The 14,642-nt window shown below is 42.3% G+C and overlaps 1 protein-coding gene across 1 annotated transcript in view; it reads right to left on the bottom strand.

The window, feature by feature from the left end:
• Positions 1–14,642, bottom strand: part of LOC118387158 (ryanodine receptor 3-like) — a 308,396-nt gene that overhangs the window by 147,243 nt on the left and 146,511 nt on the right. The window contains exons 25-32 of the mRNA XM_052523336.1: positions 14,438–14,597; positions 14,051–14,195; positions 13,463–13,668; positions 10,483–10,657; positions 9,120–9,328; positions 7,081–7,244; positions 6,694–6,894; positions 6,334–6,499 (exon numbers count right to left, since the gene is read on the bottom strand). Of these exons, the coding sequence (XP_052379296.1) occupies positions 6,334–6,499; positions 6,694–6,894; positions 7,081–7,244; positions 9,120–9,328; positions 10,483–10,657; positions 13,463–13,668; positions 14,051–14,195; positions 14,438–14,597 (1,426 nt within the window). The remainder of the gene's footprint in view (positions 1–6,333; positions 6,500–6,693; positions 6,895–7,080; positions 7,245–9,119; positions 9,329–10,482; positions 10,658–13,462; positions 13,669–14,050; positions 14,196–14,437; positions 14,598–14,642) is intronic.

The raw sequence follows: 14,642 nt of genomic DNA, 5'->3' as shown, positions 1-14,642 counted from the left end.
CACCCCTAGACATACAGGACTAAAGGACAACAAGTCAACCACCCCTAGACATACAGGACTAAAGGACAACAAGTCAACCACCCCTAGACATACAGGACTAAAGGACAACAAGTCAACCACCCCTAGACATACAGGACTAAAGACAACAAGTCACCCCTAGGGACTAAAGGACAACAAGTCAACCACCCCTAGACATACAGGACTAAAGGACAACAAGTCAACCACCCCTAGACATACAGGACTAAAGGACAACAAGTCAACCACCCCTAGACATACAGGACTAAAGGACAAAGTCAAGTCAACCACCACCCCTAGACATACAGGACTAAAGGACAACAAGTCAACCACCCCTAGACATACAGGACTAAAGGACAACAAGTCAACCACCCCTAGACATACAGGACTAAAGGACAAGTCAAGACATACAGGACTAAAGGACAACAAGTCAACCACCCCTAGACATACAGGACTAAAGGACAACAAGTCAACCACCCCTAGACATACAGGACTAAAGGACAACAAGTCAACCACCCATAGACATACAGGACTAAAGGACAACAAGTCAACCACCCCTAGACATACAGGACTAAAGGACAACAAGTCAACCACCCCTAGACATACAGGACTAAAGGACAACAAGTCAGGACTAAAGGACAACACCCCCCCTAGACATACAGGACTAAAGGACAAGTCAACCACCCCTAGACATACAGGACTAAAGGACAACAAGTCAACCACCCCTAGACATACAGGACTAAAGGACAACAAGTCAACCACCCCTAGACATACAGGACTAAAGGACAACAAGTCAAGACATACAGGACTAACAAGTCAACCACCCCTAGACATACAGGACTAAAGGACAACAAGTCAACCACCCCTAGACATACAGGACTAAAGGACAACAAGTCAACCACCCCTAGACATACAGGACTAAAGGACAACAAGTCAACCACCCCTAGACATACAGGACTAAAGGACAACAAGTCAACCACCCCTAGACATACAGGACTAAAGGACAACAAGTCAACCACCCCTAGACATACAGGACTAAAGGACAACAAGTCAACCACCCCTAGACATACAGGACTAAAGGACAACAAGTCAACCACCCCTAGACATACAGGACTAAAGGACAACAAGTCAACCACCCCTAGACATACAGGACTAAAGGACAACAAGTCAACCACCCCTAGACATACAGGACTAAAGGACAACAACCACCCCTAGACATCAACTAAAGGACACAAGTCAACCTAGACATACAGGACTAAAGGACAACAAGTCAACCACCCCTAGACATACAGGACTAAAGGACAACAAGTCAACCACCCCTAGACATACAGGACTAAAGGACAACAAGTCAACCACCCCTAGACATACAGGACTAAAGGACAACAAGTCAACCACCCCTAGACATACAGGACTAAAGGACAACAAGTCAACCACCCCTAGACATACAGGACTAAAGGACAACAAGTCAACCACCCCTAGACATCAACTAAAGGACAACAAGTCACCCCTAGACATACAGGACTAAAGGACAACAAGACATACAGGACTAAAGGACAACAAGTCAACCCCCTAGACATACAGGACTAAAGGACAACAAGTCAACCACCCCTAGACATACAGGACTAAAGGACAACAAGTCAACAAGTCAACACCCCTAGACATACAGGACTAAAGGACAACAAGTCAACCACCCCTAGACATACAGGACTAAAGGACAACAAGTCAACCACCCCTAGACATACAGGACTAAAGGACAACAAGTCAACTACCCCTAGACATACAGGACTAAAGGACAACAAGTCAACCACCCCTAGACATACAGGACTAAAGGACAACAAGTCAACCACCTAGACATACAGGACTAAAGGACAACAAGTCAACCACCCCTAGACATACAGGACTAAAGGACAACAAGTCAACCACCCCTAGACATACAGGACTAAAGGACAACAAGTCAACACCCCTAGACATACAGGACTAAAGGACAACAAGTCAACCCCTAGACATACAGGACTAAAGGACAACAAGTCAACCACCCTAGACATACAGGACTAAAGGACAACAAGTCAACCACCCCTAGACATACAGGACTAAAGGACAACAAGTCAACCACCCTAGACATACAGGACTAAAGGACAACAAGTCAACCACCCCTAGACATACAGGACTAAAGGACAACAAGTCAACCACCCCTAGACATACAGGACTAAAGGACAACAAGTCAACCACCCCTATACAGACAAAGGACAACAAGTCACAGGGACTAAAGGACAACAAGTCAACCACCCCTAGACATACAGGACTAAAGGACAACAAGTCAACCACCCCTAGACATACAGGACTAAAGGACAACAAGTCAACCACCCCTAGACATACAGGACTCAACAAGTCAACCACCTAGACATACAGGACTAAAGGACAACAAGTCAACCACCCCTAGACATACAGGACTAAAGGACAACAAGTCAACCACCCCTAGACATACAGGACTAAAGGACAACAAGTCAACCACCCCATAGACATACAGGACTAAAGGACAACAAGTCAACCACCCCTAGACATACAGGACTAAAGGACAACAAGTCAACCACCCCTAGACATACAGGACTAAAGGACAACAAGTCAACCACCCCTAGACATACAGGACTAAAGGACAACAAGTCAACCACCCCTAGACATACAGGACTAAAGGACAACAAGTCAACCACCCCTAGACATAAGGACTAAAGGACAACAAGTCAACCACCCCTAGACATACAGGACTAAAGGACAACAAGTCAACCACCCCTAGACATACAGGACTAAAGGACAACAAGTCAACCACCCCTAGACATACAGGACTAAAGGACAACAAGTCAACCACCCCTAGACATACAGGACTAAAGGACAACAAGTCAACCACCCCTAGACATACAGGACTAAAGGACAACAAGTCAACAGACATACAGGACTAAAGGACAACAAGTCAACCACCCCTAGACATACAGGACTAAAGGACAACAAGTCAACCACCCCTAGACATACAGGACTAAAGGACAACAAGTCAACCACCCCTAGACAGACATACAGGACTAAAGGACAACAAGTCAACCACCCCTAGACATAAACTAAAGGACAACAAGTCAACCCCCTAGACATACAGGACTAAAGGACAACAAGTCAACCACCCCTAGACATACAGGACTAAAGGACAACAAGTCAACCACCCCTAGACATACAGGACTAAAGGACAACAAGTCAACCACCCCTAGACATACAGGACTAAAGGACAACAAGTCAACTACCCCTAGACATACAGGACTAAAGGACAACAAGTCAACCACCCCTAGACATACAGGACTAAAGGACAACAAGTCAACTACCCCTAGACATACAGGACTAAAGGACAACAAGTCAACCACCTGCTTAGAGTCAATCACACATCAGCAACTCTAAAAGGTATGGTTACTACATTGAGTTGCACTAGATACACTTGATATGACTTCAGGACCATGCTAACCATCTGTTCACCATCCAGAACACATACTCAACAACACTTCAGGGGATTGATGCTAGTGTTATTTTCACCTGTGAGTTCTAGAACCCTCTAAATTGTCAAGGTGGAACACACAGCATTCTAAGTATGATTTCATCTATATGGTAAACATGTGTCTGGGTCTGTCCCAATTGGACCCCTATTCCCTGTATAGTGCACTTCTTTCGACCAGGGCCCACAGGGCTCATTTGGGACACACTTTTGTATTTTAAGAGATGTTTCTAGATACCCTGCAGATAATTACACAGCCGTCACAACTCATCTTCCTCTGGTGGTCTGCGTTGGGGGAGGTAAAATAAATTTGTTGGGGGGGTTTGCATTCAGACAACCGACTGATTAGTTTGGTTTTTTAAACTGCCCCTCTGATGCTTATCTGACCATCACACAGTGTATCAATGCCAGCCATCAGCAGAGACTTACTGTGTCCCAAATGCCACCCTCTTCCCAATACCAGAGCCTGGTCAAAAGTAGTTTACTATATTGGGAATAAGGGGCCATTAGGGACACAGATAGAGACTTGGACAGGGGGCCAGGCCATGAATCAGACAGTGTATCAATGCCAGGCAGCAATCAGACAACAGACAGAAAAAGTGAGATAGAGATAGAGATATATATACACAGTATATATGGAGAGATAGATAGTTAGAGAGAGATAGAAAGAAAGAGGCAATTGCCCCCCCAAAATTGAAAAGAAATAAAGATTTTGAAACGAAAAAATAAAATAAAAAAATATAATATTTATTGGGAAAAACCCCTTTGTGCCAAATTAGCTGCAGAATATGTTGTCTCCAAACTTTTGACCACGACTGTATTGTCCTGTTAATAGTTATTACTCATTATCATTTTATTATCTATCTGCGTCATCATTGATTTGATGTGTCTATATGTTTGCGTAAACTATGTGAAATGGCTGGCGAGTTAGTGGTGCGCGCTAGTGGCATTTCAACTGGTGACGTCACCCTCTCTCAGACCTTGAAGTAGTTGTTTCCATTTCTCTGAATGTGCCACGGCTTTTGTGGTGCAATAAAAACAATGCTTCTAAGGGTGACTGTTGTCGATGTGTTCAGAGGGTGGTTCAAGCCTCGGTTAGGGCAAGAAGAGGGACAGACGAGCACTGTTACATTTGCTCTGGCAACACCTTCAATGCCAATAAATCCACTTGAATAGAGAGAGAGAGAGAGAGAGAGAGAGAGAGAGAGAGAGAGAGAGAGAGAGAGAGAGAGAGAGAGAGAGAGAGAGAGAGAGAGAGAGAGAGAGAGAGAGAGAGAGAGAGAGAGAGAGAGAGAGAGAGAGAGAGAGAGAAAGAAAGGAAAGATAGTCTGGTGGCTGGACCTGTGATGTAGTGAGTGAAGATTAAAGCTTCTCATCAGAGTAAAAGCCTACTTTATTTCCTTAGAGAGGGACAATTATTCTATCCTTTAATAGCCAATTCACTTCACAGTCTGAGGAAGAAGAGGAGGTCCCTGGGCTGGGACTGTACTTTGTACTCCACACAATTGGGTTATCAGCTAAAGTGAATCCAATGTGAGAACCTAACCGTTGAGTCTTGACTACAAGGGATTCCAGAAAAAAAACTGAGAATCGGAGTTGCATATGCCTACTGTGTAATGTGTATGGTGAATGCAGTAGACCTACCTACTCTACTGTAATCTATATGGTGAATGCAGTAGCATTACTTACTGTACTGTAATCTATATGGTGAATGTAGTGGGTCTACCTACTCTACTGTAATCTATATGGTGAATGCAGTAGCATTACTTACTGTACTGTAATCTATATGGTGAATGCAGTAGGCCTACCTACTCTACTGTAATCTATATGGTGAATGCAGTACCATTACTTACTGTACTGTAATCTATATGGTGAATGCAGTAGGTCTGCCTACTCTACTGTAATCTATATGGTGAATGCAGTACCATTACTTACTGTACTGTAATCTATATGGTGAATGCAGTACCATTACTTACTGTACTGTAATATATATGGATAATACAGTAGGTCTACCTACTGTACTGTAATATATATGGTGAATGCAGTAGGTATACCTACTCTACTGTAATATATATGGTGAATGCAGTAGGTCTACCTACTTTACTGTAATCTATATGGTGAATGCAGTAGGTGTACCTACTATACCGTAATCTATATGGTGAATGCAGTAGGTCTACCTACTCTACTGTAATCTATATGGTGAATGCAGTAGGTCTACCTACTGTACTATAATCTATATGGTGAATGCAGTAGGTCTACCTACTGTACTGCAATCTATATGGTGAATGCAGTAGGTCTACCTACTGTACTGTAATCTATATGGTGAATGCAGTAGGTATACCTACTCTACTGTAATATATATGGTGAATGCAGTAGGTCTACCTACTGTACTGTAATCTATATGGTGAATGCAGTAGGTGTACCTACTATACCGTAATCTATATGGTGAATGCAGTAGGTCTACCTACTCTACCGTAATCTATATGGTGAATGCAGTAGGTCTAACTACTGTACTATAATCTATATGGTGAAAGCAGTAGGTCTACCTACTGTACTGCAATCTATAGGGTGAATGCAGTAGGTCTACCTACTCTACTGTAATCTATATGAGGAATGCAGTAGGTCTACCTACTCTACTGTAATCTATATGAGGAATGCAGTAGGTCTACCTACTGTCATCTATATGGTGAATGCAGTAGGTCGAACTACTGTACTGTAATCTATATGGTGAATGCAGTAGGTCTACCTACTGTAATATAATTTTAACTGGATGTTGAATGTATTAGGCCTACCTCATAGGTGGTCGCCAGCTCCTTGCCATTGGCTGTGAAGGAGAGAAAGCCTGTTGCCAGGTCAACGAGACAGCCAATCTCCAGGTCGATGTTAGACCGGGATGAGGAGTGGGAGGAGCCGACAACATCTCCAGCACACACCATGTAGCAGTTACTCCTTCGAACACTGGAATGGACAGACAGGGTGGGAGAGAGTTAAAACAGGGAGGGAGGGACTGAGTGAGTGAGTGAGTGAGTGAGTGAGTGAGTGAGTGAGTGAGTGAGTGAGTGAGTGAGTGAGTGGGTGAGTGAGTGGGTGAGTGGGTGAGTGAGTGCGTGAGTGGATGGTGTCAACTCTCCAGTTAAAAAGCTAGAACTTGCCTCTCGTGGACGCGTCCTCTCTCGTCTCCCAGGGTTACGGTAACCGTGCGTGTCTTGTTAAGGCTGAATTGTTTGCTATGATAATGGTAGTCGGGGGTTACCCAGCCAACCCACACCGATGCTGGGTCCTGGCCAGCAAACACCCTCACTGAGTGATAATACGTTGTAATGCTGCCATAATCATCTTCCTTTGGAGGCTGACTGCAAAAGGAAAAGCACCAGGTAAAATCAACCATATGTTATCAGGTCCCAGTTCACAATAAGTGAGTGTGTAAAATATTATTATATTGGCTGATAGATTGATATCTATGCCCTTCCAAATTGGAAATATGGAATCTCTAAAGCCTTGGTTGAAAGCAATATGTGTGTTTCTACATTGTTTCTGACCTGAGTTTCTGAGACTCGGCAGGATTGACATGAGGAGCGTGGAGCTCTACAGGCATGCTCAGTCTGCAGTACAGCATGTCACTGTTGCTCTGCTGGGTCCCAAACGTCTTGTGGGTCACCTTCAGGCACGGAGGGTTGTCCACTGTCCCATCTATCCTCGTCACCTGGGGACAACAAAATCACATTCAGTCAGGAGGAGCAGTCACAATCACATTCAGAGAGGAGGAGCAGTCACATTCAGAGAGGAGGAGCAGTCACAATCACATTCAGAGAGGAGGAGCAGTCACAATAAGAGAGGAGGAGCAGTCACAATCACATTCAGAGAGGAGGAGCAGTCACAATCACATTCAGAGAGGAGGAGCAGTCACAATCACATTCAGAGAGGAGGAGCAGTCACAATCACATTCAGAGAGGAGGAGCAGTCACAATCACATTCAGAGAGGAGGAGCAGTCACAATCACATTCATAGAGGAGGAGCAGTCACAATCACATTCAGAGAGGAGGAGCAGTCACAATCACATTCAGAGAGGAAGAGCAGTCACATTCACATTCAGAGAGGAAGAGCAGTCATAATCACATTCAGAGAGGAGGAGCAGTCACAATCACATTCAGAGAGGAGGAGCAGTCACATTCACATTCAGAGAGGAGGAGCAGTCATAATCACATTCAGAGAGGAGGAGCAGTCACATTCACATTCAGAGAGGAGGAGCAGTCACAATCACATTCAGAGAGGAGGAGCAGTCACAATCACATTCAGAGAGGAGGAGCAGTCACAATCACATTCAGAGAGGAAGATCAGTAACATTCAGAGAGGAAGATCAGTCACATTCAGAGAGGAAGAGCAGTCACATTCAGAGAGGAAGATCAGTCACAATCACATTCAGAGAGGAAGAGTCACAATCACATTCAGAGAGGAGGAGCAGTCACAATCACATTCAGAGAGGAGGAGCAGTCACAATCACATTCAGAGAGGAAGAGTCAGTCACATTCAGAGAGGAAGAGCAGTCACAATCACATTCAGAGAGGAAGATCAGTAAATCATTCAGAGAGGAAGTCAGTCACATTCAGAGAGGAAGATCATAATCACATTCAGAGAGGAAGATCAGTCACATTCAGAGAGGAAGATCAGTCACATTCAGAGAGGAAGATCAGTCACATTCAGAGAGGAAGATCAGTCACATTCAGAGAGGAAGATCAGTCACATTCAGAGAGGAAGATCAGTCACATTCAGAGAGGAAGATCAGTCACATTCAGAGAGGAAGATCAGTCACAGTCACATTCAGAGAGGAAGATCAGTCACATTCAGAGAGGAAGAAAAGTCACATTCAGAGAGGAAGAGCAGTCACAATCACATTCAGAGAGGAAGATCAGTCACATTCAGAGAGGAAGATCAGTCACATTCAGAGAGGAAGATCAGTCACATTCAGAGAGGAAGATCAGTCACATTCAGAGAGGAAGATCAGTCACATTCAGAGAGGAAGATCAGTCACATTCAGAGAGGAAGATCAGTCACATTCAGAGAGGAAGATCAGTCACATTCAGAGAGGAAGATCAGTCACATTCAGAGAGGAAGATCAGTCACATTCAGAGAGGAAGATCAGTCACATTCAGAGAGGAAGATCAGTCACAATCAGAGAGGAAGATCAGTCACAATCAGAGAGGAAGATCAGTCACATTCAGAGAGGAAGATCTGTCACATTCAGAGAGGAAGATCAGTCACATTCAGAGAGGAAGATCAGTCACAATCACATTCAGAGGGGAAGATCAGTCACAATCACATTCAGAGGGAAGATCTGTCACATTCAGAGGGGAAGATCAGTCACAATCACATTCAGAGGGGAGAAGCAGTCACAATCACATTCAGAGGGGAGAAGCAGTCACATTCATATGGAGAAGAGAATGATTAGCACTCAGAACCAGGTAGGGAACTTTATGTTTGTCACTAGCCAAACTGATTTGCTTCAAGATGTCAGGCTTTAGTGGAGATTATTCAACATCAGGCCCCTGGGTAATCAGGCCACTAAATATTAAAACGGTACCTCGATGTGGTTGTGGTCCTTGGGGATGTTGACGAAGGTAGGCAGGCGTTTGCTGAACCACATGGTGACTTCTCTGTTCATGTTGACAGCGAAGGGTTCGAAGCCCTCCTGCAGGCCACACGTGGTGTAATACTTAAAGCTGCTGGCGTCCTTCCCCAGGTTCATACGGCCAATCTCAGACTGGGCCAGACAACACACTGGGATGAAGCCTGGAGGAATTAGAGGTCATAGGTTAGAGGTTTATCTGGGACTGGGCCAGACAACACACTGGGATGAAGCCTGGAGGAATTAGAGGTCATAGGTTAGAGTTTATCTGGGACTGGGCCAGACAACACACTGGGATGAAGCCTGGAAATCATAGATGTCAGAGGTTAGAGGTTAACATATGTTTCTGGAAAGGAACTAATCTGATGCCTCAACCCAAAAGCAATTAACTTCGCAAAAAGACCCATTATTTGGAAAGCATTCAGTTACACCACATTCCCTAGATTCTAGAATATCGGAGAAGGAACTTCATTTGGAACACAGCAATCGATATGATTTACATTAAGTACATTTACATTTCCTCCAACAGCAACACCAGAAATTACTGATTTCCCCATTGCTTTGCGGATTTATGTTTCACATGCTCTGCATCGCCGTTTTCTAAGAAAAGAGATTCAAAACTCGAGAGTACCTTTCTGGTAAAGCACATTTTGAATACATGGATAAATAAACACATTTCACAATGCAAAGCCAATTTATGTGAAAACGGACAATAAAACAGTTTATTTTATATTGATGAATACATGAAGTTAGTTTAGGAAGGATGAACCTCAATCGCCAATTTTCCTAGAGGAAAAATGAGACTATACAATCTTCCAAGTTAAGACTAAGGAATGAAAAATATAAACTTACCATCGTCTGTCTGGAAGTCAACTAAGCAGAGCTCTGATCCATTGTAAAGATAAACTCACCAACATCTGTCTGGAAGTCAACTAAGCAGAGCTCAGATCCCTTCTAAAGATAAACTCACCATCATCTGTCTCAAAGTCAACGAAGCAGAGCTCGGATCCCTTGTAAAGAAACTCACCATCATCTGTCTGGAAGTCAACTAAGCAGAGCTCAGATCCCTTCTAAAGATAAACTCACCATCATCTGTCTCGAAGTCAACGAAGCAGAGCTCTGATCCCTTGTAAAGAAACTCACCATCATCTGTCTGGAAGTCAACTAAGCAGAGCTCAGATCCCTTCTAAAGATAAACTCACCATCATCTGTCTCGAAGTCAACGAAGCAGAGCTCGGATCCCTTGTAAAGAAACTCACCATCATCTGTCTGGAAGTCAACTAAGCAGAGCTCAGATCCCTTCTAAAGATAAACTCACCATCATCTGTCTCGAAGTCAACGAAGCAGAGCTCAGATCCCTTGTTAGTGATGAGTAGCTCTCCATTGAGGGTGAAGACCATAGACTTGTCCTCCATGTTGATCATGCAGCCCACCACGTCTCCCTTGTTCCATGACTGGCCGAAGAAACGCGCACCCATGTGCATTCGACGGCCCTGGGGGAACAAACAACAACACGTGTTACTAACAACAACACGTGTTACTAACAACAACACGTGTTACTAACAACAACACATATTACTAACAACAACACGTGTTACTAACAACAACACATATTACTAACAACAACACGTGTTACTAACAACAACACGTGTTACTAACAACAACACGTGTTACTAACAACAACACGTGTTACTAACAACAACACATATTACTAACAACAACACGTGTTACTAACAACAACACGTGTTACTAACAACAACACGTGTTACTAACAACAACACGTGTTACTAACAACAACACGTGTTACTAACAACACGTGTTACTAACAACAACACGTGTTACTAACAACAACACATATTACTAACAACAACACGTGTTACTAACAACAACACGTGTTACTAACAACAACACGTGTTACTAACAACAACACATATTACTAACAACAACACGTGTTACTAACAACAACACGTGTTACTAACAACAACACGTGTTACTAACAACAACGTGTTACTAACAACAACACGTATTACTAACAACAACACGTATTACTAACAACAACACATATTACTAACAACAACACATATTACTAACAACAACACATATTACTAACAACAACACATATTACTAACAACAACACGTATTACTAACAACAACACATATTACTAACAACAACACATATTACTAACAACAACACGTATTACTAACAACAACACATATTACTAACAACAACACATATTACTAACAACAACACATATTACTAACAACAACACGTATTACTAACAACAACACATATTACTAACAACAACACATATTACTAACAACAACACGTATTACTAACAACAACACATATTACTAACAACAACACATATTACTAACAACAACACGTATTACTAACAACAACACATATTACTAACAACAACACATATTACTAACAACAACACGTGTTACTAACAACAACACGTATTACTAACAACAACACATATTACTAACAACAACACGTATTACTAACAACAACACATATTACTAACAACAACACATATTACTAACAACAACACGTGTTACTAACAACAACACGTGTTACTAACAACAACACGTGTTACTAACAACAACACATATTACTAACAACAACACGTATTACTAACAACAACACGTGTTACTAACAACAACACGTGTTACTAACAACAACACGTATTACTAACAACAACGCGTGTTACTAACAACAACACGTATTACTAACAACAACACGTATTACTAACAACAACACGTGTTACTAACAACAACACGTATTACTAACAACAACACGTGTTACTAACAACAACACGTGTTACTAACAACAACACGTATTACTAACAACAACACGTGTTACTAACAACAACACGTATTACTAACAACAACACGTGTTACTAACAACAACACGTGTTACTAACAACAACACGTGTTACTAACAACAACACGTGTTACTAACCCTAATGTAATATTCACCACTAAAACGTAAAGTTGATCAACTGTACGATAATTTGCTTTGATAAATGGCATATCATTTTTGGGGGATTTAGCTTATTTGTTGTTTGGCAACAATATAACATTGCTGAATGCAGAATCAGTTCGGCCAGGTCTATACGTACATGATGATAAACGTAAACACTCAGCCACAACAAAGTTACAGACGTCCTTCCTAACTCAGTTGCCGGAGAGAAAGGAAACCGCTCAGGGAATATTTTATTCTCTACAGGCTTCCTTCTTTTCACTCTGTAATTTAGCCTCGCTTTGGGGTTATCTACAATGTTGTTGATCTAGCCTCAGTTTTCTCCTATCACAGCCATTAAACTGGTGAAATCCCTGAGTAGTTTCTTTCCTCTCCGGCAACTGAGTTAAGAAGAATGCCTAATTCTTTGTAGTGGATGGGTGTATTGATACACATTCCAAAGTGTAATTAATAACTTCACCATTCTCAAAGGGATATTCAATGTTTGCTTTTTAAATTTTATTTCTACCCATCTACCAATAGGTGCCCTTTGCGAGGCTTTGGAAAAACTCCCAGGTCTTTGTGGTTGAATCTGTGTTTGAAATTCGCTGCTTGACTGAGGGACCTTACAGAAAATTGTATGTGTGGGGTACAAAGATTAGGTAGTCATTAAAACATAATGTTAATATTATTCAAATCAAATCAAATGTATTTATATAGCCCTTCGTACATCAGCTGATATCTCAAAGTGCTTTACAGAAACCCAGTCTAAAACCCCAAACAGCAAGCAATGCAGGTGTAGAAGCACAAACTTGTTATTGTAGGAGTTCATGACCCGGTCTCACACACCTCTTTATAAAACAAGCTGTGTTTATGTGATGACAGTCAGTGGAGTCATAAGAGCTAGTAGTAGCACTATGTTTGAACACTATTATTGCCCACAGAGTGAGTCCATGCAACGTATTATGTGACTTGTTAAGCACATTTTCACTCACTGAACTTATTTAGGCTTGCCATAACAAAGGAGTGGAATACTTATTGACTCAAGACATTTCAGCTTTTCATTTTGTATTCATTTGTAAAAATGTCACTTTGACATTATGGGGTATTGTGTGTAGGCCAGTGAGACAACATCGCAATTGAATCCATTTTAAATTCAAGCTGTAACACTACAAATGTGAAAAGGTCAACGGGTTTGAATACTTTCTGAAGGCACTGTAGATTATGATAAACTTCAAACAGTATAAAAAGATAAGTTAACATAACATAAAAACAGATAAGATAAAAACAGATAAGATATATTATTTAAAGATACTAGGTGTTGTCTGTTTACCTTGTATCCATCAAAGATGTAGGCCTGGTCGTCCATGCCCAGGTCAAAGTCTGATCTACAGCCTGGTCTCGCCCAACCAACCCTCATGTCCCCTCCGGTCAGGGCCTCAAACTCAAAGTACCACTTCCCTGTCTTCACTGCATACGTCTGCTCTACGCGGAAGAACCGGACCGTCTCAATGCTCTGCCTCTCCACAATATGACAGGCTGGGGACACAAGGAAGAAGACATTCAACCAATGAAAATGCTAAAGACGCCCTCCACCTTTAAGTGTATATATGGGCCTAGCTCGAGAGATATCTTATAACTGTGGCAGAGCATTGAATCTGGCTCGAAGGACCATATCTATTGCAGTAAATTGAAGATTGACTGCAAAAGCATCCACAGAAATTACTGGGAAAATGGGAGGGACATATTCAAGTGGGCAGTGATAAAATTTATTTATCTAACGGAATGAAAATGTACATTGATTGTGTAAAAAAGACATGTACCGGTTTGCTTGCCCATGGCTTAGTTGCAGGATGGTACATGTGTATGACAAGATAACTTACTACCATACATTATATTGCTGCTACAGTCCTCTACTCACATTCCTGGTCTGGGGGGTCGATGTTGTAGCCATATCCCACCAGGGTCCTGATGGCCTCTCTCAGACTGTCTCTGTTAGACTTCTTGGTTCTCTCGTCGAGTAAAGCGTACGGCACCAGACGAGGGTTTCGCCTGCTCTTCACATCCTACAGAGAAATAACGACAACAACAAACAAATCAGCTCTGTCAGGGTTCTCTTGTTAAAAGATGTTATATACCATCAACAACGGTATGTCACATGACAATCTAAATGCATAAAATGTATGCTATCAGAGCTCATCCGTTGATCGTATGCCTGACATTCATTCACTGCTCATGAGTTACTATGTATTTGCATTGAATTACAGTTACAAACTGTGATGATAGAGAGCTGGGCCAAAACATGTACCTGCTGAATGCCGTAGGTCCATCCTTGTTTGATCCTGTCCTTGGCCCAAACGTTGTGAGCGTTCTCCGCCAGTTTATCTACCAGAACCTCATGACCAGCCGTCAGTTTCTCCTCAGAAAGATCCAGCGGAGTTGGCTTGTACCCGTTAGACATCACATAGCTACATAAATACACAGGAAGTAGCTGTTAGACATCACATAGCTAC

Source organism: Oncorhynchus keta, chromosome 8 (genome assembly GCF_023373465.1).
Source record: "Oncorhynchus keta strain PuntledgeMale-10-30-2019 chromosome 8, Oket_V2, whole genome shotgun sequence".
Taxonomy (NCBI): Eukaryota; Metazoa; Chordata; class Actinopteri; order Salmoniformes; family Salmonidae; genus Oncorhynchus; species Oncorhynchus keta.
Note: the sequence above shows the minus strand (reverse complement) of the source record. Positions and strands in the feature narration are given on the sequence as shown.